Here is a 13885-nt window from a genome sequence, read left to right as displayed (position 1 = left end):
CTTAAGCTTAATTATTTGTGTAATTTTTGTTTTTTTAACAACGCAACGTTGCATGTTTAAATGGGAATAAATTTATTTATGTGGTAATATATGGGATTTCCTATAATTTAGGTTGTTTCGTATACACAGTAAAACACATCATGTTGATTATCGCGATTTAAGCAGTTTCATAGTCTTAAGCATTTCGTTACGCGATGCGCCACTAATGTTTACAAAAAGAAGTTTATAAAACTGATCATAATTTTTTGAGACAATTTGGATTGAGTCTACACTTTGATCTCTTTCTGAGAAAATTTGATAACATTAATTTTTCTATTAGTAGATATTAGTTTACATATGCAAACATACAATAGCAGTGGAATACAAATATATAATAAATCAGCAGGGATAAGTGTGTGCAGAAATTTACCTACCGGTACTAACGGACTTAGAAAAGAACTATACCTAAACGTCATAATATTCTGTAAAAAAGAAAACTTAGGAGAAATGAATTCATTTTGAGATATTATAAATTGCAATGGTATTCGGCTTTGGGTGTGTCTTTATTGATAGTAAGAATTACTTCTAAATTTGTTACACATCACATATCATTATTTTCTTACAGTAATGTAATTATTAAGAATATATACAAAAAGCCATTATATGGAGATACCTATGTCCTATTGTTTGTGGTGGTACACAAAACGTGCACAGAATTCAACTCACAGGTACAAAATAAAAAGACCATGTTCTAACAGAGCGGATATTATTTCACGATATTGGATGCAACCAAATAACGTGAATTGGTTCAATCAAATGGAAAAAAGGTCAAGTTATCGGAAATATCTGATTATCATTATAATTAGTCTGTTCTTAAATATTTTTTTTAGTAATTTTATGCCCTGAAAAGTTTCAACAAAATACGTAACATACATAGACAATGTTACAGTGAAAAACCGATTGAAAAGTGGCTTCTTGGATTTAATCAAGTATAATATTTAAAAAAAAAAACACAACGATACGCTCCAAGCCATCTTGCGATGCGCACAGGTCCAATATTGTAATTCAAACGGAATATTGTATCGGTGCGGTATGATGATCTAGAGAGGGACGGACAATGTTCAATCGTCTTTCTCTTTCTCAGGCGATTTGTCACCATTCATTGGCGAGCGAGAACGACTGTGAGATTTGCTGTGTTTGCTAATTGATCGTGATCTTGATCTGTCGCCCCTTGATCGTTCGCGACTCGACCTGTCCCTGTGGATGAAATTAAGGGATTCGTGCGTTAAAATTTTATTTCAAATAAGTTACGGTAAAAAAAAAAGTCACGGATCACACAGATAAAAATCGTGACAGCAGTTACTTAAAAATTTGAATTATATTATAATGTAAAAATTGTGATTTACTTTAGAACTATGGCAAAGTTGTCTACACATAACATAATATGATAATTGAAAAAGTAGAAATTATAACAGGTTCTCATTATAAAGGATGGGGGGGGGGCTTTAGTTTGCTGAAATATAGTGCAAAGAAGTAACTAGTTGTGAGGTTCTAAGCTCAGCCAACGGTAAAGCTTTGATTGAAGACCCTTACAAACACCAGGGTGTTTGCGTAGCAATAATTTTACTACCCTGCATCATCAATGATGAAACGTTAACAATTCGGAGAATTTGAAACCAACCGAGCCTTTCTTCTCCTAAAACATTTTTAGTCCTGAGAGAACCTTCGACTCGTTTCAAGTAGAGTAACAGAGCAATCAGGAGAGCTCAGTATGAAAGGGGTATATTGAAGAAGAAAGAGACGCGAGAGATTGTCCATATGGTCATCCAGTCAATTGGTTTTGCGGGTTGTGCCAACATTAAATAATATGCGACCATGATTAAAAGAAAATATTGAAAATGATTCAAGATATCTCATATAATTATTTAATACTTTGCCTAGTGACGGTTAATTGATCCATTAACATGCAACACTAATTGGCAATAAGCAGTAGTTTTTGCTGGCCAAAACACATGCGTGTACACGGCTTGAGTAATAGAAAAGTATGTGAGATAAATTGGTGTGAGAAACTAGACTTAATGCAATATATCGTGAAATAATAAATGATTCGAGATAATTTTGAGGTAAGACAAATTTTCTACAGGTGTTTTTGTAGTTTTAAATTTTACGTGGGTACCAAATACATAGTACAGAAGAATGAAAATATGGCCGAATACTATTATTTAATTGGGGGGTTTAACCTTAAGACTTACTTTGAGGGGGACTTGGCTTTGGATTTGGACTGCGACCTGGACTTAGACCTCTCAGCCTTGGACCTAGAACGAGATCTGGATATGGACTTTGACTTAGATTTGGACTTTGAGCGGTCTCTTGATCTGCAAAATTATATTTCAAATAAAGAGAATGGAAGTAAAATTTGAAGAATGATGCTCAATAAGCAAAGAACACAAATGCAACATTAAGCAAAGAGTTATATAACGGAGCTATTCGTCGTTAACCAGCCCAAAGCAACGTACAACAATAAACCTGGACACAAAAGTAATAATAAGAAACAACAAACACAGGACAGAAAGAAAGCCAAATTAATAAAAATAGACAAAGTGGGATGAGGTACTCACTTGGATTTGGAACGAGAGCGGCTGCGCTCAGGAGACTTGGATTTGGACTTTGATTTGGATTTCGAATGTGCCCTGGACTTGGAGCGGCTACTGCGTCGGCTACGGCTACGTGAGCTGCGGCGGCTCCTGGCACAAAGAAAATCATGAATTGTTTCAAGCCTTTGTCTCATACCAAATAATGTTCAAGTTTATCAACATTTTCATTCTCTGCGGTATAAAAATATTAGATTATTTTCTAGATTGATGATGCGAATGATATTTGTGTGGTCCACAACTGCATTATGATGTTGCACTTATTAATTAAACCACGACTGCTCATGTAAGTTACAATAAAGATCATATTTATAATTTCTGATTCACAATTGCATAACGGAGCAGAGGTAGGGTTTGTGTGGAGCAAGTTTGGGATTCAAGAACAAGAAATGAAATTTTGACTTCTGATGACAGTGTTGCTTTGTTCTCATATTTTAATAATGTCAACTTCTCGTCAAGTCTTGTATAGTTTAAAGTAAAATAAGAGGTCAAGAGATTAACATGGACTAAAGTGCTAACGAATCAACTAGACAAAATTGAAATTAATGATTTCATGATCGATTATTTTTTAATAAATCTAATAACATTTACCTTGAGCGGGAACGAGAACGACGTCGGGAGCGGGACCTGGAACGTGAACGAGATCGCGAGCTAGATGATCTGGAACGGCGTCCTCTTCTTTTGTCTTCAATCAGCCGAATTCGGCGTCCGTTTAATTCTGTGTCGTCAAGCTTGTCAATGGCATTCTTCAAATCAGAGTATGTAGCGAATTCGACAACTCTGATTAAGAATAAAAATAAAGTAGGTAATTATTGAGTGATTGCAAGAATACATATTATAACAAGTATTAGTTTGCGTGTTCATAGAATAAAGAAAATAATGGTCATAATTTTTTGTTTTATCACTAGACAATAATAATTTTTGAATAAAATGCTCACCCTTCGTTTCTACGCTGTTTGTGTGCATCGGCATATGTCACTTCTCCAGCTTGTCTCATGTAATCCTTCAAATCCTGAGCATTACACAAATAAAAGAATTAGGGTGCTGTTAGGATCAATATTTAATATTATTTGGATGAAATTTTGTGGCGTGTTCCTAATTTGAAATAGAGTGATTCTGACCAAACAATGTGCACTATTTCATGTTCTTTAAAAATAGTTAATTTATTTTCATTTCATTTTCCGCATACTAAAACTTTAACGCAACTTCGGCTTCAGTCACTATGTAAATGTCTGTTTTAACAGTGTGCTCGAATTTAGTATCTATTTGTGGTAACTTTTCTTTAAATGCAAATCCAAGTATCAAAACTCAGTGTCTAACAGTTAATGATAGAGACAACATTTGGTTTAAATGTATTTCTGATCCTCTCTGCAAAAATTCTATTATTCACTATTTGAAATTATGTTCAATTTCAAATTACTATCTTGTATTAATATTTTTAATACTTGAATCTTGTAAAATTTCACAAACAATAATACGAAGACAAAAAGAAAATCTTCAACGAGCAATTTTCTTATGTTTTCTGCAGAGTGGCTTACAAAAAGTAAAATGAACTAGGTGCCATGACAGTGATATAAATTTCCATACCTTATTTTAAATTGTTTACAATTTTCAAGACTTAGATTTGAGATATAGAACAATGAAATTTAAATCTCGTCACGTGCACCACTTTTAACAAGTAGGAATTTATTAAAAACTATGCCTTAAAAATCTGCATTTTTGTTCATAATCAACTTCTCAGTCAATTAAAAAAAATGTCACGTATTTACATGGTGATTCGAAAGTGACATGGACAGTTCTACTGAAATAATTATTTTTCATGCATTAATCACATCTTCTGTATCTATTTTCAGAGAATTCATTGCAGGCACTGTGGTGTTTGTGTTGACTCATCTATGGTAGTCTTCTGGGAGATTCACTGTACATATCAAGAATATATTCATCCGATGTAGCATTAGTTTGGTCCAACAGAGGCGTGTAGATATTTCTACGAATATAATTCGAATTGGGCTGTACTTCCAAGCGCATCCTTGTTGCGAAGATTAAAATCTTGGACTACATGTCATTTTAGTCAGTGTCAAATCAGATGATTCTCTCTTGTTTTTCAATCCTTAATTTCATCTCTAAAGTTGTCAGGTGTGGGAACCAGGTGTCAAGCATTTATCATGCTCTCCAAGCCGTGTGTCTCGGTGAAATCTCATTTTCATTACATGTACAAACGTTAGGCTGCTCGAAATCGGCACATTCCGTCGTATCCGTAACTTTTCCAGATAGCTTTGCTATACAATGATTTTTATGCTGCGTCAATACTACGAATTTATATCTAATACAACTACAGCGACGAGTGATTTTGATTTGCACAAAGAAAAATTTATCCCGTAAAATACTACATGCAAACTCGTACAAATTTCATAAGAAATACATAAAAAATGTATTTTCTTTTTTACATGTTTAATTGAAATATGCCAATGTGAAGTCCTATGTTCTGTTTTTGTTGAACATATATTGAAATATATATTATTGAAAAAAAAAAAAAAAAAAAAAAAAATGGTCTCTAGTATTGCAATGGCTGAATATACAAAGAAACAATTTTGCCTTTAGTACCTCACGTGAACATTAAAGGTCGAGTAAATCATGATAAACCAAACAAAATGCAATGGGAAATCATTTGCAAAACTTTGACATCGAACGAGAAACGAATCTGTTTGAAATAAAAGCACAAAAAGATTCAGATTGAAAATTGCATAGATTCCTAATTTCGAGCACATGAAAAAAAATAAATAAAAATAAAAAATATCTGCGCTAATGACTATCAAATTCTTTGCTGATGTGCAGAGAAACGAAGAGTTATATCCTAGATATGTCCTAGCCCTAGTATGCATTGTAGTCTTGCGTAGAGAGCATACATATCGACAAGAATTGGCTATTCTCTGATATAAGATAGGTAATTATTACATGTATAATAATATATTGTTCATTAATATACATTACCCGGGATGAAAATATATCGGCAGAGGCAGACATTAATTATAGTCTATCTTTTGTATGAATTATTATTGTGCACAGTAACAGGTATGTACGTATATAGAGGTATACACTCGGTTAAGGTGACGCATTTACCTTGGGCCCAGGCACCACCTTGCTTACGAACAGAGAGAAAGGCCAGACACTGACTGGTTGGACACGAGACACACCACTTGATTGGGTCGTTCGAGCGGGTTGAATGGATCTGTGGTGTAGGTGTAGGTTCAGGTTACGCCCTGTACCCGGAGTGGCCGCTGCCTGACTTACACAAGAGGTGGATGTTTCCCAGTGAGCGAGCGAACTTCAGTCAGTGTGATAGGGGGTGATTGATAGGCCCCAGATATCTGTGATAACGCGCTCACAGCACGGACGAACCTATTGTTTCACTGGGTAGTGGGGGTGAGTTGCGAGCGACGCGCAGTATGCTTTCAACCCAGTGGCTCTGGCTCTCACCCGGACCTCAGAACCAACCTGGTGCCACTTGACCTCAAGGCGAGCCCATCGCGTGCATCGTCATCTCTATCATCGCACATCATCAGTCTATTGGCCCTACCGGTCACCCCTCCATGGCGAAGAGGACATGGCTCTTCGGAAAGAACATCAATTTAATTTTTTTTTTCGTCTTTTTTTTTTACTCAAAACTGCTTGCCAAATGTAAAGAAAAAAAATTTTTACATATTCAAAACGTAATATTCAACAATCAATTCTAATCGAACCATTTTATCTATTTTCTTTCACTTTTTTTCTACTCATTTTTCATTTTCAAAGGCAACCAATCATCCGAAAAGTGCAACGATAGAATGTAAATTGATCAAGTAAGGCTTGGTCTGTGCATTTCTTTTTTTATTTTACTTTTTTCTTCTTGGTTCGCTCGTTCTCATCCGTGTGTGGTGTGGGTATTTACTATGGCCGTTTTCTCCCAGGTATTCGGAATGATTCGTTGTTCGGATCTACGACTCGATCATCTTAAATCCTGATGTCGTTTCCCACATCGTTTCTACTACCCTGCTTCGCGTTATCCACCAAAGTGAACTCTGTTGTTTTATGTTGCATCAACCTCTATCTTTTATCAGTTGTTATTCGTGCCTGGTATTTGTAGCTAAATTCCCCATCTTCTTCGATCATTTCACTCTTCAGGATCAGAGGTCTGCTTCGGTTATCCATGCTTGCGGTAGTCCGTCATATTCTCACTTTCAAATTTCCATAAAATCCGTCTCCACATTTATTCCAATTATATCTTCGCTTATGTGTTTCATTTTACTTCACCGTTTGTTCAATTTAGTATTCATCATTTTTTGTTTTTCAACGCCACAGACTTACTTGATCAAAATGTACATTGTTAAACTCAACAGTATCTCAAGATCACGGTTTTAATGGGCAAATGAACTTAAAAAAACAACAAAAATGATTAATCCTATACCAACTATTTTATGAACTTGGTTTCACTCGAGTTTTAAATTCCTCACGCCTTTCATGAATAGGTTGAAAAAATATATAAATAAATAAACCAATCTCGAGTAGGAAGCAAGTTCACAATCAATCTGTATTCTATGAGTTATTTTCCAGCTTACCTGCCAGCTGACACGGCTTGATAGATTCTCCACTGTGAGACGATACTCTGTTCGGGTAGGTGGTCCATATCTAAAATGAAAGATGACAGATTAATTATATATGCCAGTTTTCAAATTGCAGGTTTGTTTTCAACCTGACTTTAATATTAAATAATATGTATTCATAAAAGCTATGAAAAATTGATGTACTGTCATTAATAAATTTATTAATATTTGAAGAAAGAAAAAAAAGATAAAAAAAATATTGAGTTATATTGATGTGCAGAATTTAAATATTTGTATCAGTAAATGCATAACATTGGTTGTATGTACCTGGGCAATGATTGCTTGTAGCTAGATGCGGTCCTCGTGTTTCTGTTCACACTATCTCTGCAAAAAGGGATGTCATGTGAACAGAAATATCGGATCAATGGTTAAACCTTGGGCAAATAACTACAGATCGGCACTCATTGCTCAGGCACACAATTTCAATCACCTGTTTCAATCAAATCAAATCTACTCATAATGCAGCAATAGCGTACCTGTCGTGTCTCATATCGTCTCGGCTGTAACAAACACAACATCACACCTCAATTAGTTGCCAATCAGTTTTCACCATTTTACTTGTAATAAACTTAAATTGGGAGGGGTATTCTAAGCATTTTGCTAACTTCAATTGAATTTCATTACGCATTCAAACAGCCTTCAGTTTCTATGTATACTCCAGAGAGTAACTCAAGTGCAAGACAAACGATTGATAGAAAATTCATTTGCTTGGTTAAAAAATTGAAAAAAATAAATAAATAAATAAAAAATAAACATGAGATTAATTTTGCGCTAAATTTATTTTGACATAAATAGATAAGTACTTATAGTATCTGGCCCCAGCATAAGGATGTGCGAAATTAACGACTTAAAAAGCACCAGTATAACTCACTACAAGTTTACGTAAAATGCTTTAATATCAGTTGAATTTAGTTTTTTTTGCCTTCCTTTCTTTTTTTTCTTTCTAACTATGCAATTTTTTGATCTCACGAGCAAACGGAAGTGCGTTTCTTCTTTTTTTTTTTTTTTGGCAGTCATTTAGAAATGGAATCTGAACAGCTTCACCAAACAATTACCTATGACAAATCTACTTTTAAAATTTCCACAATAAAGGATTTTTTTTACTTTGTGTTCTTCTTAAACAAAGACAAACTAGAACTCTATTGATACAAATGATTCATCCCTCAAATCTGAATAATCGCATCTTCTACAAGGGAGGGGAGCAGGGGTAGCGGCAAAGAAATTAACGACCTGATTGAATTTCAATACAGTGCATAATTAGCCAAGCTTAAATGCTGTCGTTAGATCTCATCCCTATTGATGCTCTGCGAAATAAAATTTCTTGTTTATTTATACATTGGTAATGCAATTAAAATACTGAACGTAATCAAGAGTGCTAAAACAGTTTGTTAAATCAAAAGAGGAAAGATTTCACCATGCTCGACTTAGTAGAAACATCAATATACAGTTGATGTGTCAAAGATCTTCTCCTGGAGGAAAAACAATATATTCCAGGGTAAATTTTCGCACATCCTTACTAACGACAAACTCCAAGGGATAGTATTGTACGCTTGACTTGACGCATGGGGGAGGGGGTTGATGATCGCATTGATAAAATAAAAAAAAGGATAGCGTGTCTTACGCAGATCGCCTCGAGTCCCCATAACCACCACGGGAGTCACCATAGCGCCACTGGTCACTACCCCTAGGTGTCCCCCGGGCCCTCTCTACAGTAATTCTGTAACAAGACACATTGGATATGCTTACTTGTCTCTCCAGGAGCGTGAGCGTCCGTAGCCACGGTCGCCTCGCCTCCCTGAAACACCCCGTGCTATCTCCACCGCCACTCTGAAACACACCCAACAAAACCCCGCCTAAGTCCACGACTAATTCTTACTCTAAAATGGTTTCCCTCAAAAAAATCCTCCCTCCTTTCCTTCAGCCTCCTCTCGTCATCTGTTTTATATATCAGTTTCTCTCAGTCTCAGACCTACGTACGTCCATCCATCATCCAGCCTCTGAGGCCCTGCCCCATGTATGTACTTTTCTTCGTCTCCTATACGTGCTAGTTTCCTTGCAATTTGCAACTATTCTAACCCATATCCCAAATCAATTTTATACCTCATAACTGTAACTTCTCATAAATAATCGCTATTATACAAATTAGAAACAAATTCTCTTAAATTTTATCGATAACAGAACATTTATCTTTTCCATGATATTTCTTACCAATTACTCATGAAACAAATCAGAAATTAATCGGGCAGGGTTAAATTTTAAGAAGAATAAAAACAATCAGAATTGGAGTCTTAAATGCAGTATGTTGAATGTAATTCTATAATTGCAATCAATGATTCGCTGTGAAAGCAAATTGTCAATGCTGTATAATACATGTGACAAAAATTTCAAGAAATTTCGTTAATAAAAAGCATCAAATTTCATTATAATCAAATAATTAAAGAAAGAGTATTAAGGAGTGATTCGAGCAAGATATAGCACTTGATGTTCAACTACATACGTTTCTTGCACACATTATACACGCAAATAGAATACATATATCATTTGATGGATCCTGCTAGTTACCTTTACATTCGATGAAAATAAAGAATTTCATGATTTATATTTAAATAGGGAATTTCCAGGTAGTACTGAGCATCACTATCCGTGATGAGAACAGCGTGATTGAGTAAAATTTGCATGAAATTTGGAGAAACCAATTCATCAAGTGACAATTACAGAAGTGTTTAATCGAATCGAAAATGTTAGTTCAAGTCTACTGAATTCCAATGCAATTTAACAAGATCCATCATATTCTCAACAAAACTAATTCCAACGCATTCACCTTATGCACTGCTCACCTAACTAAATGACTTCACATACTTGGATAGATGTGGCTATATTGCTTGTATCGAAAGCACTATTTTATTGATATTGCGCAAGGCCGACCAAACATACAAATAATATCAATAAATCACAATTCATTAGATTATAGATGGTAAGAACCTGGTGAATATTTCATCGATCCAAGTATTGTGCACTTTTTGCTGGTCGCCAGTACTTTATTCGTTTTACAACAAGTCCAATCCTTCTGATGAGAATAAAGTTCCCACTACGAAAGTGTATCAAGTGTAATAGTCATTTGAATAACTGTACTGATTGTTCTTTTTAGTTTGATAGGAATTGATTGATGTTTTAAATATTAGTAAAATTTACTCAATCAATTTTGATTTTTCACAAATGATTCATTATTAAGTAGTTCGAGTTCACTTTTAATTGCATCAAAAGGTACTGGCTAGCAGTGAAAACCTGGATATGTTGGCAACCATCACACATCATCAAAATTATCAATATTTTCAATTTTGCTGAACAAACATTGACTTTGGTACTTTGACGATGATAATTGGATAATGTCTTGTATATTTAAGTTTAAACGAGTTAGAAAAAAAAAGTGGTGCTTACCTTTCTCCAAGAAGCTCTTTGCCGTTCAGTTCGTAGACTGCGTCATCAGCATCTCTGTAGTCGTCAAATTCCTAGTGGAAAGCAAGAAAAACAAATATACATTAGTGTAAGATAGGGACTCTCGAGTAACAAGATGGAAATTAGTAGTAAATAACGTAAGAAGCCTGAACATCGTAAAGTATATTACATTGATAATTTGTAATATAAAAAACCTACAATTGGGCGAATTACATTAAACATTTGAATCTCATCACTAAAAAATTGCCTATATTAAAATAATAAATCTTCTTAGCTTATTACTTAAGATAGAACATACCGATTGTATAATTTGTCTCTCCCACTGAACAGAAAACGTAGAAGCTGCCGAGGCTTATTGTAAATGATGTATTCATAGTTAGGATTATACGTTTACCCATTTAATTAAAACAGAGGAACTCAAGACAGAAGCAGATATTATATGTGAAAATGTGTAAAGGATTAAATAAATAGCAGTATCTGTAGACAGGTAAAATCATAATGTTAATCACATTATTTTGAAAAGCTGATTTGACATTTAGCGATAAAACAACGTTGTTGGAGAGAAAAAGAATAAGCAGGTTTCGAACATCACATTGAACATCTTGATGGACATCGGCTAGACCTTGGTTTCTGTGATTTTAATTGACTTACAAGGTTTGCAGTATGGTTGACCACTAGCAGCATACAGCTCTCGTTTAAGCAGCCACAAGTACCATTGTGCGAGGGTCAGGGCAGGTCATGGATTAACGGTCGTATTATATCATCTTATGTTCCGCTTGCTTTAGCTCATTAACTTTGCAAACTCTAATCCAAGAGTTGTGTTCAATCATTAGAAGTCGATAATATCAAGGGAAAAATGAAACGAATAACAAGTAAATCAGCAATGAAAGAAAAAATTTAAAAAAAAAAATCAGTTCTACAAAATTTTTGAAGCTTTCAAAATTGGAAGTAAAGAAAGCAGAACACAGACTTTTGTTTTAAATTTTACGGATACTTACAACAAAGCCGTAACCGTTCTTGATGAGTACATCACGAAATCGACCGTAGCCTCTGAAAAATCTCTCAAGGTCTCTTTCCCTGGTGCCGTATGGAAGCCCACCGACATAGACCCTTGTCCCTACCATACTGTAAAAAAACAATTGATTCACATTAGACTTACCACAAAGGCAAATCCGTTCTTCATAGCGACCTCCTTGATTCTACCATATTTCCGGAAGAACTTCTCAAGGTCGCGCTCTCGCACCCGGTATGTTAATCCACCAACGAATACTCGGGTGCTCATTCTTAAAGGAAAATATAAAAACACCTTACAGAACAGGATTCCTTGGGAACCTGCCACTCATCCACATGACATAACATAATATGCATTTAATATTCACAAATAATTCTGTTTTCTCTTCTTTTTTTTTTCCTTTTACTATTTTTCAAACAATTGAAATTTACAGCCGTTGAAAAAATTGGTGATGTGTCTGCATGATATTTTTTGGTAAAAGTTAAAGCTCATCTTTCGGTTATTATGAATGAAATGATCTTTGTAAAAGAGAAGCCTATATAGAGGATAAAAACTATCATTGCGATCGATTTAGTTCTTCGTCCCTGAATTGCATCAATGTCGCAAGTATGAAATAATTCATTTCCAACTTGGTCTGCTATTCAAGAGATATTACTGGAAAGGATTTGCATGGTTTTCTCAAAATCAAATCCTTGCGTCACATGTAATAAACTTGTATTGAAATTTCAAAACCAATACAGAGACGACAATTCATTTCAGCACGAAGTAAACACTCTACATACATTTGTGTATTTAAAATTAATCCAGTTATCTGCGAGTTTGTAATGCAAGATAAGCTTTCGAAGCTGTGAGAATAACATCATCTGTATAGGCCTCGTAAGAATGTAAATTGGTTGACGATATAATTCCTTGATATCAGTGGTCAGAAGATAAGACAATCTGTGATTGCTTCATAAAATTCTTGCATAGACAGTGTAATATCGATGGATTTACAGATTGCGTAATCCAGTCAACCATCGTGTACTCTTCCACACATGGAGTTCATAAAAGGGAGAAACGAAAATGAAAAATAAAATTTCACGTGAATCATTTTCCGGTATAATTATCTAGATAATCAACTGCCAACGTGTTTTTTTTTTTCACGCGGCGTACCCATTACGAGAAAATGGACGCCGGCGACCTTGGGCGTCTGGTATTATTGCTGTTTTTCATTCGTTATTTGTTTGGATTACGCGAATAATAAAACGAAAATATCAGACTACTATATTTATACTCTACAATATTGAAGATTGCGCGGATGATTTATCGACGAATATGACGTGGAGACCGCATTGATACTCTGTGACCAAAGGTGGCTTCCCGAACTTTCTAGGAACATAATATACGACAACCAGTTTACAGCCCACTCACATCTTTCAAACATGTTTCACTGAAATTAATGCAGATTATGTATATCACGTGATGGGATGACGATTAGATTTTAAGTAGGTGACGATATATTTTACATTTTAGCGCCGCGATGCGCACTTCCCGCATCGTTGCGCACGTATCTTTCCTTTCCTTACATGCATACCTACGTAAATTACGTGTATTCGGCGATAAATCAATTTGAATGAGATTGAAATATAAAGGGGAAAGAACTCCACTTCCCGTCAACATGGTCACACCAATTTACAGTTATCAATCGACTATGAGAAAACGAGTTTGTGTTTGCAATCATCAGCGGCTATGTGGAAGCTAGGTTGCGGTAAAATGGAAACGAAGATGCCGCATACGGACGACGGTTTTGTTTTGCCGAATATCTCGCAAAATAAAGAGTGAAATGATATAAATCGATGGTTAACCTTACCTGAGTGTTTAGTTCTTGATTGTGGTGTGTTGCTTAATCGTTGCACAACGTTTCGACGCGTAAACTTCACTAAAATACGCAGACTAATAACGATCGGCGTCTGAGGCAAGATGGCTCGCCTGCAACAACGGAAGCAACGGAAACAAAACGGGGCCGACACGACAAGATGCATAGCCTCGACACCACACGTGTTGTCAATGAACGTGATATTTTTCGCAAAATAAAATTCCTTCTTTCATTCCGTACGTTGATAAAATGTCTAAAATAATTTACTACAATTAGCATCATTTGTTAACGA

General features: G+C 35.2%; 1 protein-coding gene across 12 annotated transcripts; it reads right to left on the bottom strand.

Annotated features, from left to right (window-relative positions):
* Positions 1–521: 521 nt before the first annotated feature.
* Positions 522–13749, bottom strand: LOC124409871 (serine-arginine protein 55). Of its 12 annotated transcripts, none has more exons than XM_046887791.1 (12): positions 13588–13749; positions 11886–12009; positions 10709–10779; positions 9017–9097; positions 7747–7770; positions 7538–7594; positions 7226–7295; positions 3569–3642; positions 3222–3410; positions 2598–2723; positions 2232–2354; positions 522–1236 (listed from the first exon to the last, which is right to left on the bottom strand). In XM_046887791.1, exons 2-12 carry the CDS (start codon positions 12006–12008, stop codon positions 1101–1103), a joined length of 1074 nt encoding a protein of 357 aa, XP_046743747.1. In that variant the 5' UTR covers position 12009; positions 13588–13749; the 3' UTR covers positions 522–1100. The 12 variants fall into 12 exon arrangements, with proteins under 12 accessions (XP_046743747.1, XP_046743745.1, XP_046743746.1 ...); XM_046887789.1 differs by lacking the exon at positions 9017–9097 and adding an exon at positions 8892–8987; XM_046887790.1 differs by lacking the exon at positions 11886–12009 and adding an exon at positions 11725–11851.
* Positions 13750–13885: the final 136 nt, after the last annotated feature.

The sequence above is a fragment of the Diprion similis genome, chromosome 8 (genome assembly GCF_021155765.1).
Source record: "Diprion similis isolate iyDipSimi1 chromosome 8, iyDipSimi1.1, whole genome shotgun sequence".
NCBI classification, from domain to species: Eukaryota; Metazoa; Arthropoda; class Insecta; order Hymenoptera; family Diprionidae; genus Diprion; species Diprion similis.
Note: the sequence above shows the minus strand (reverse complement) of the source record. Positions and strands in the feature narration are given on the sequence as shown.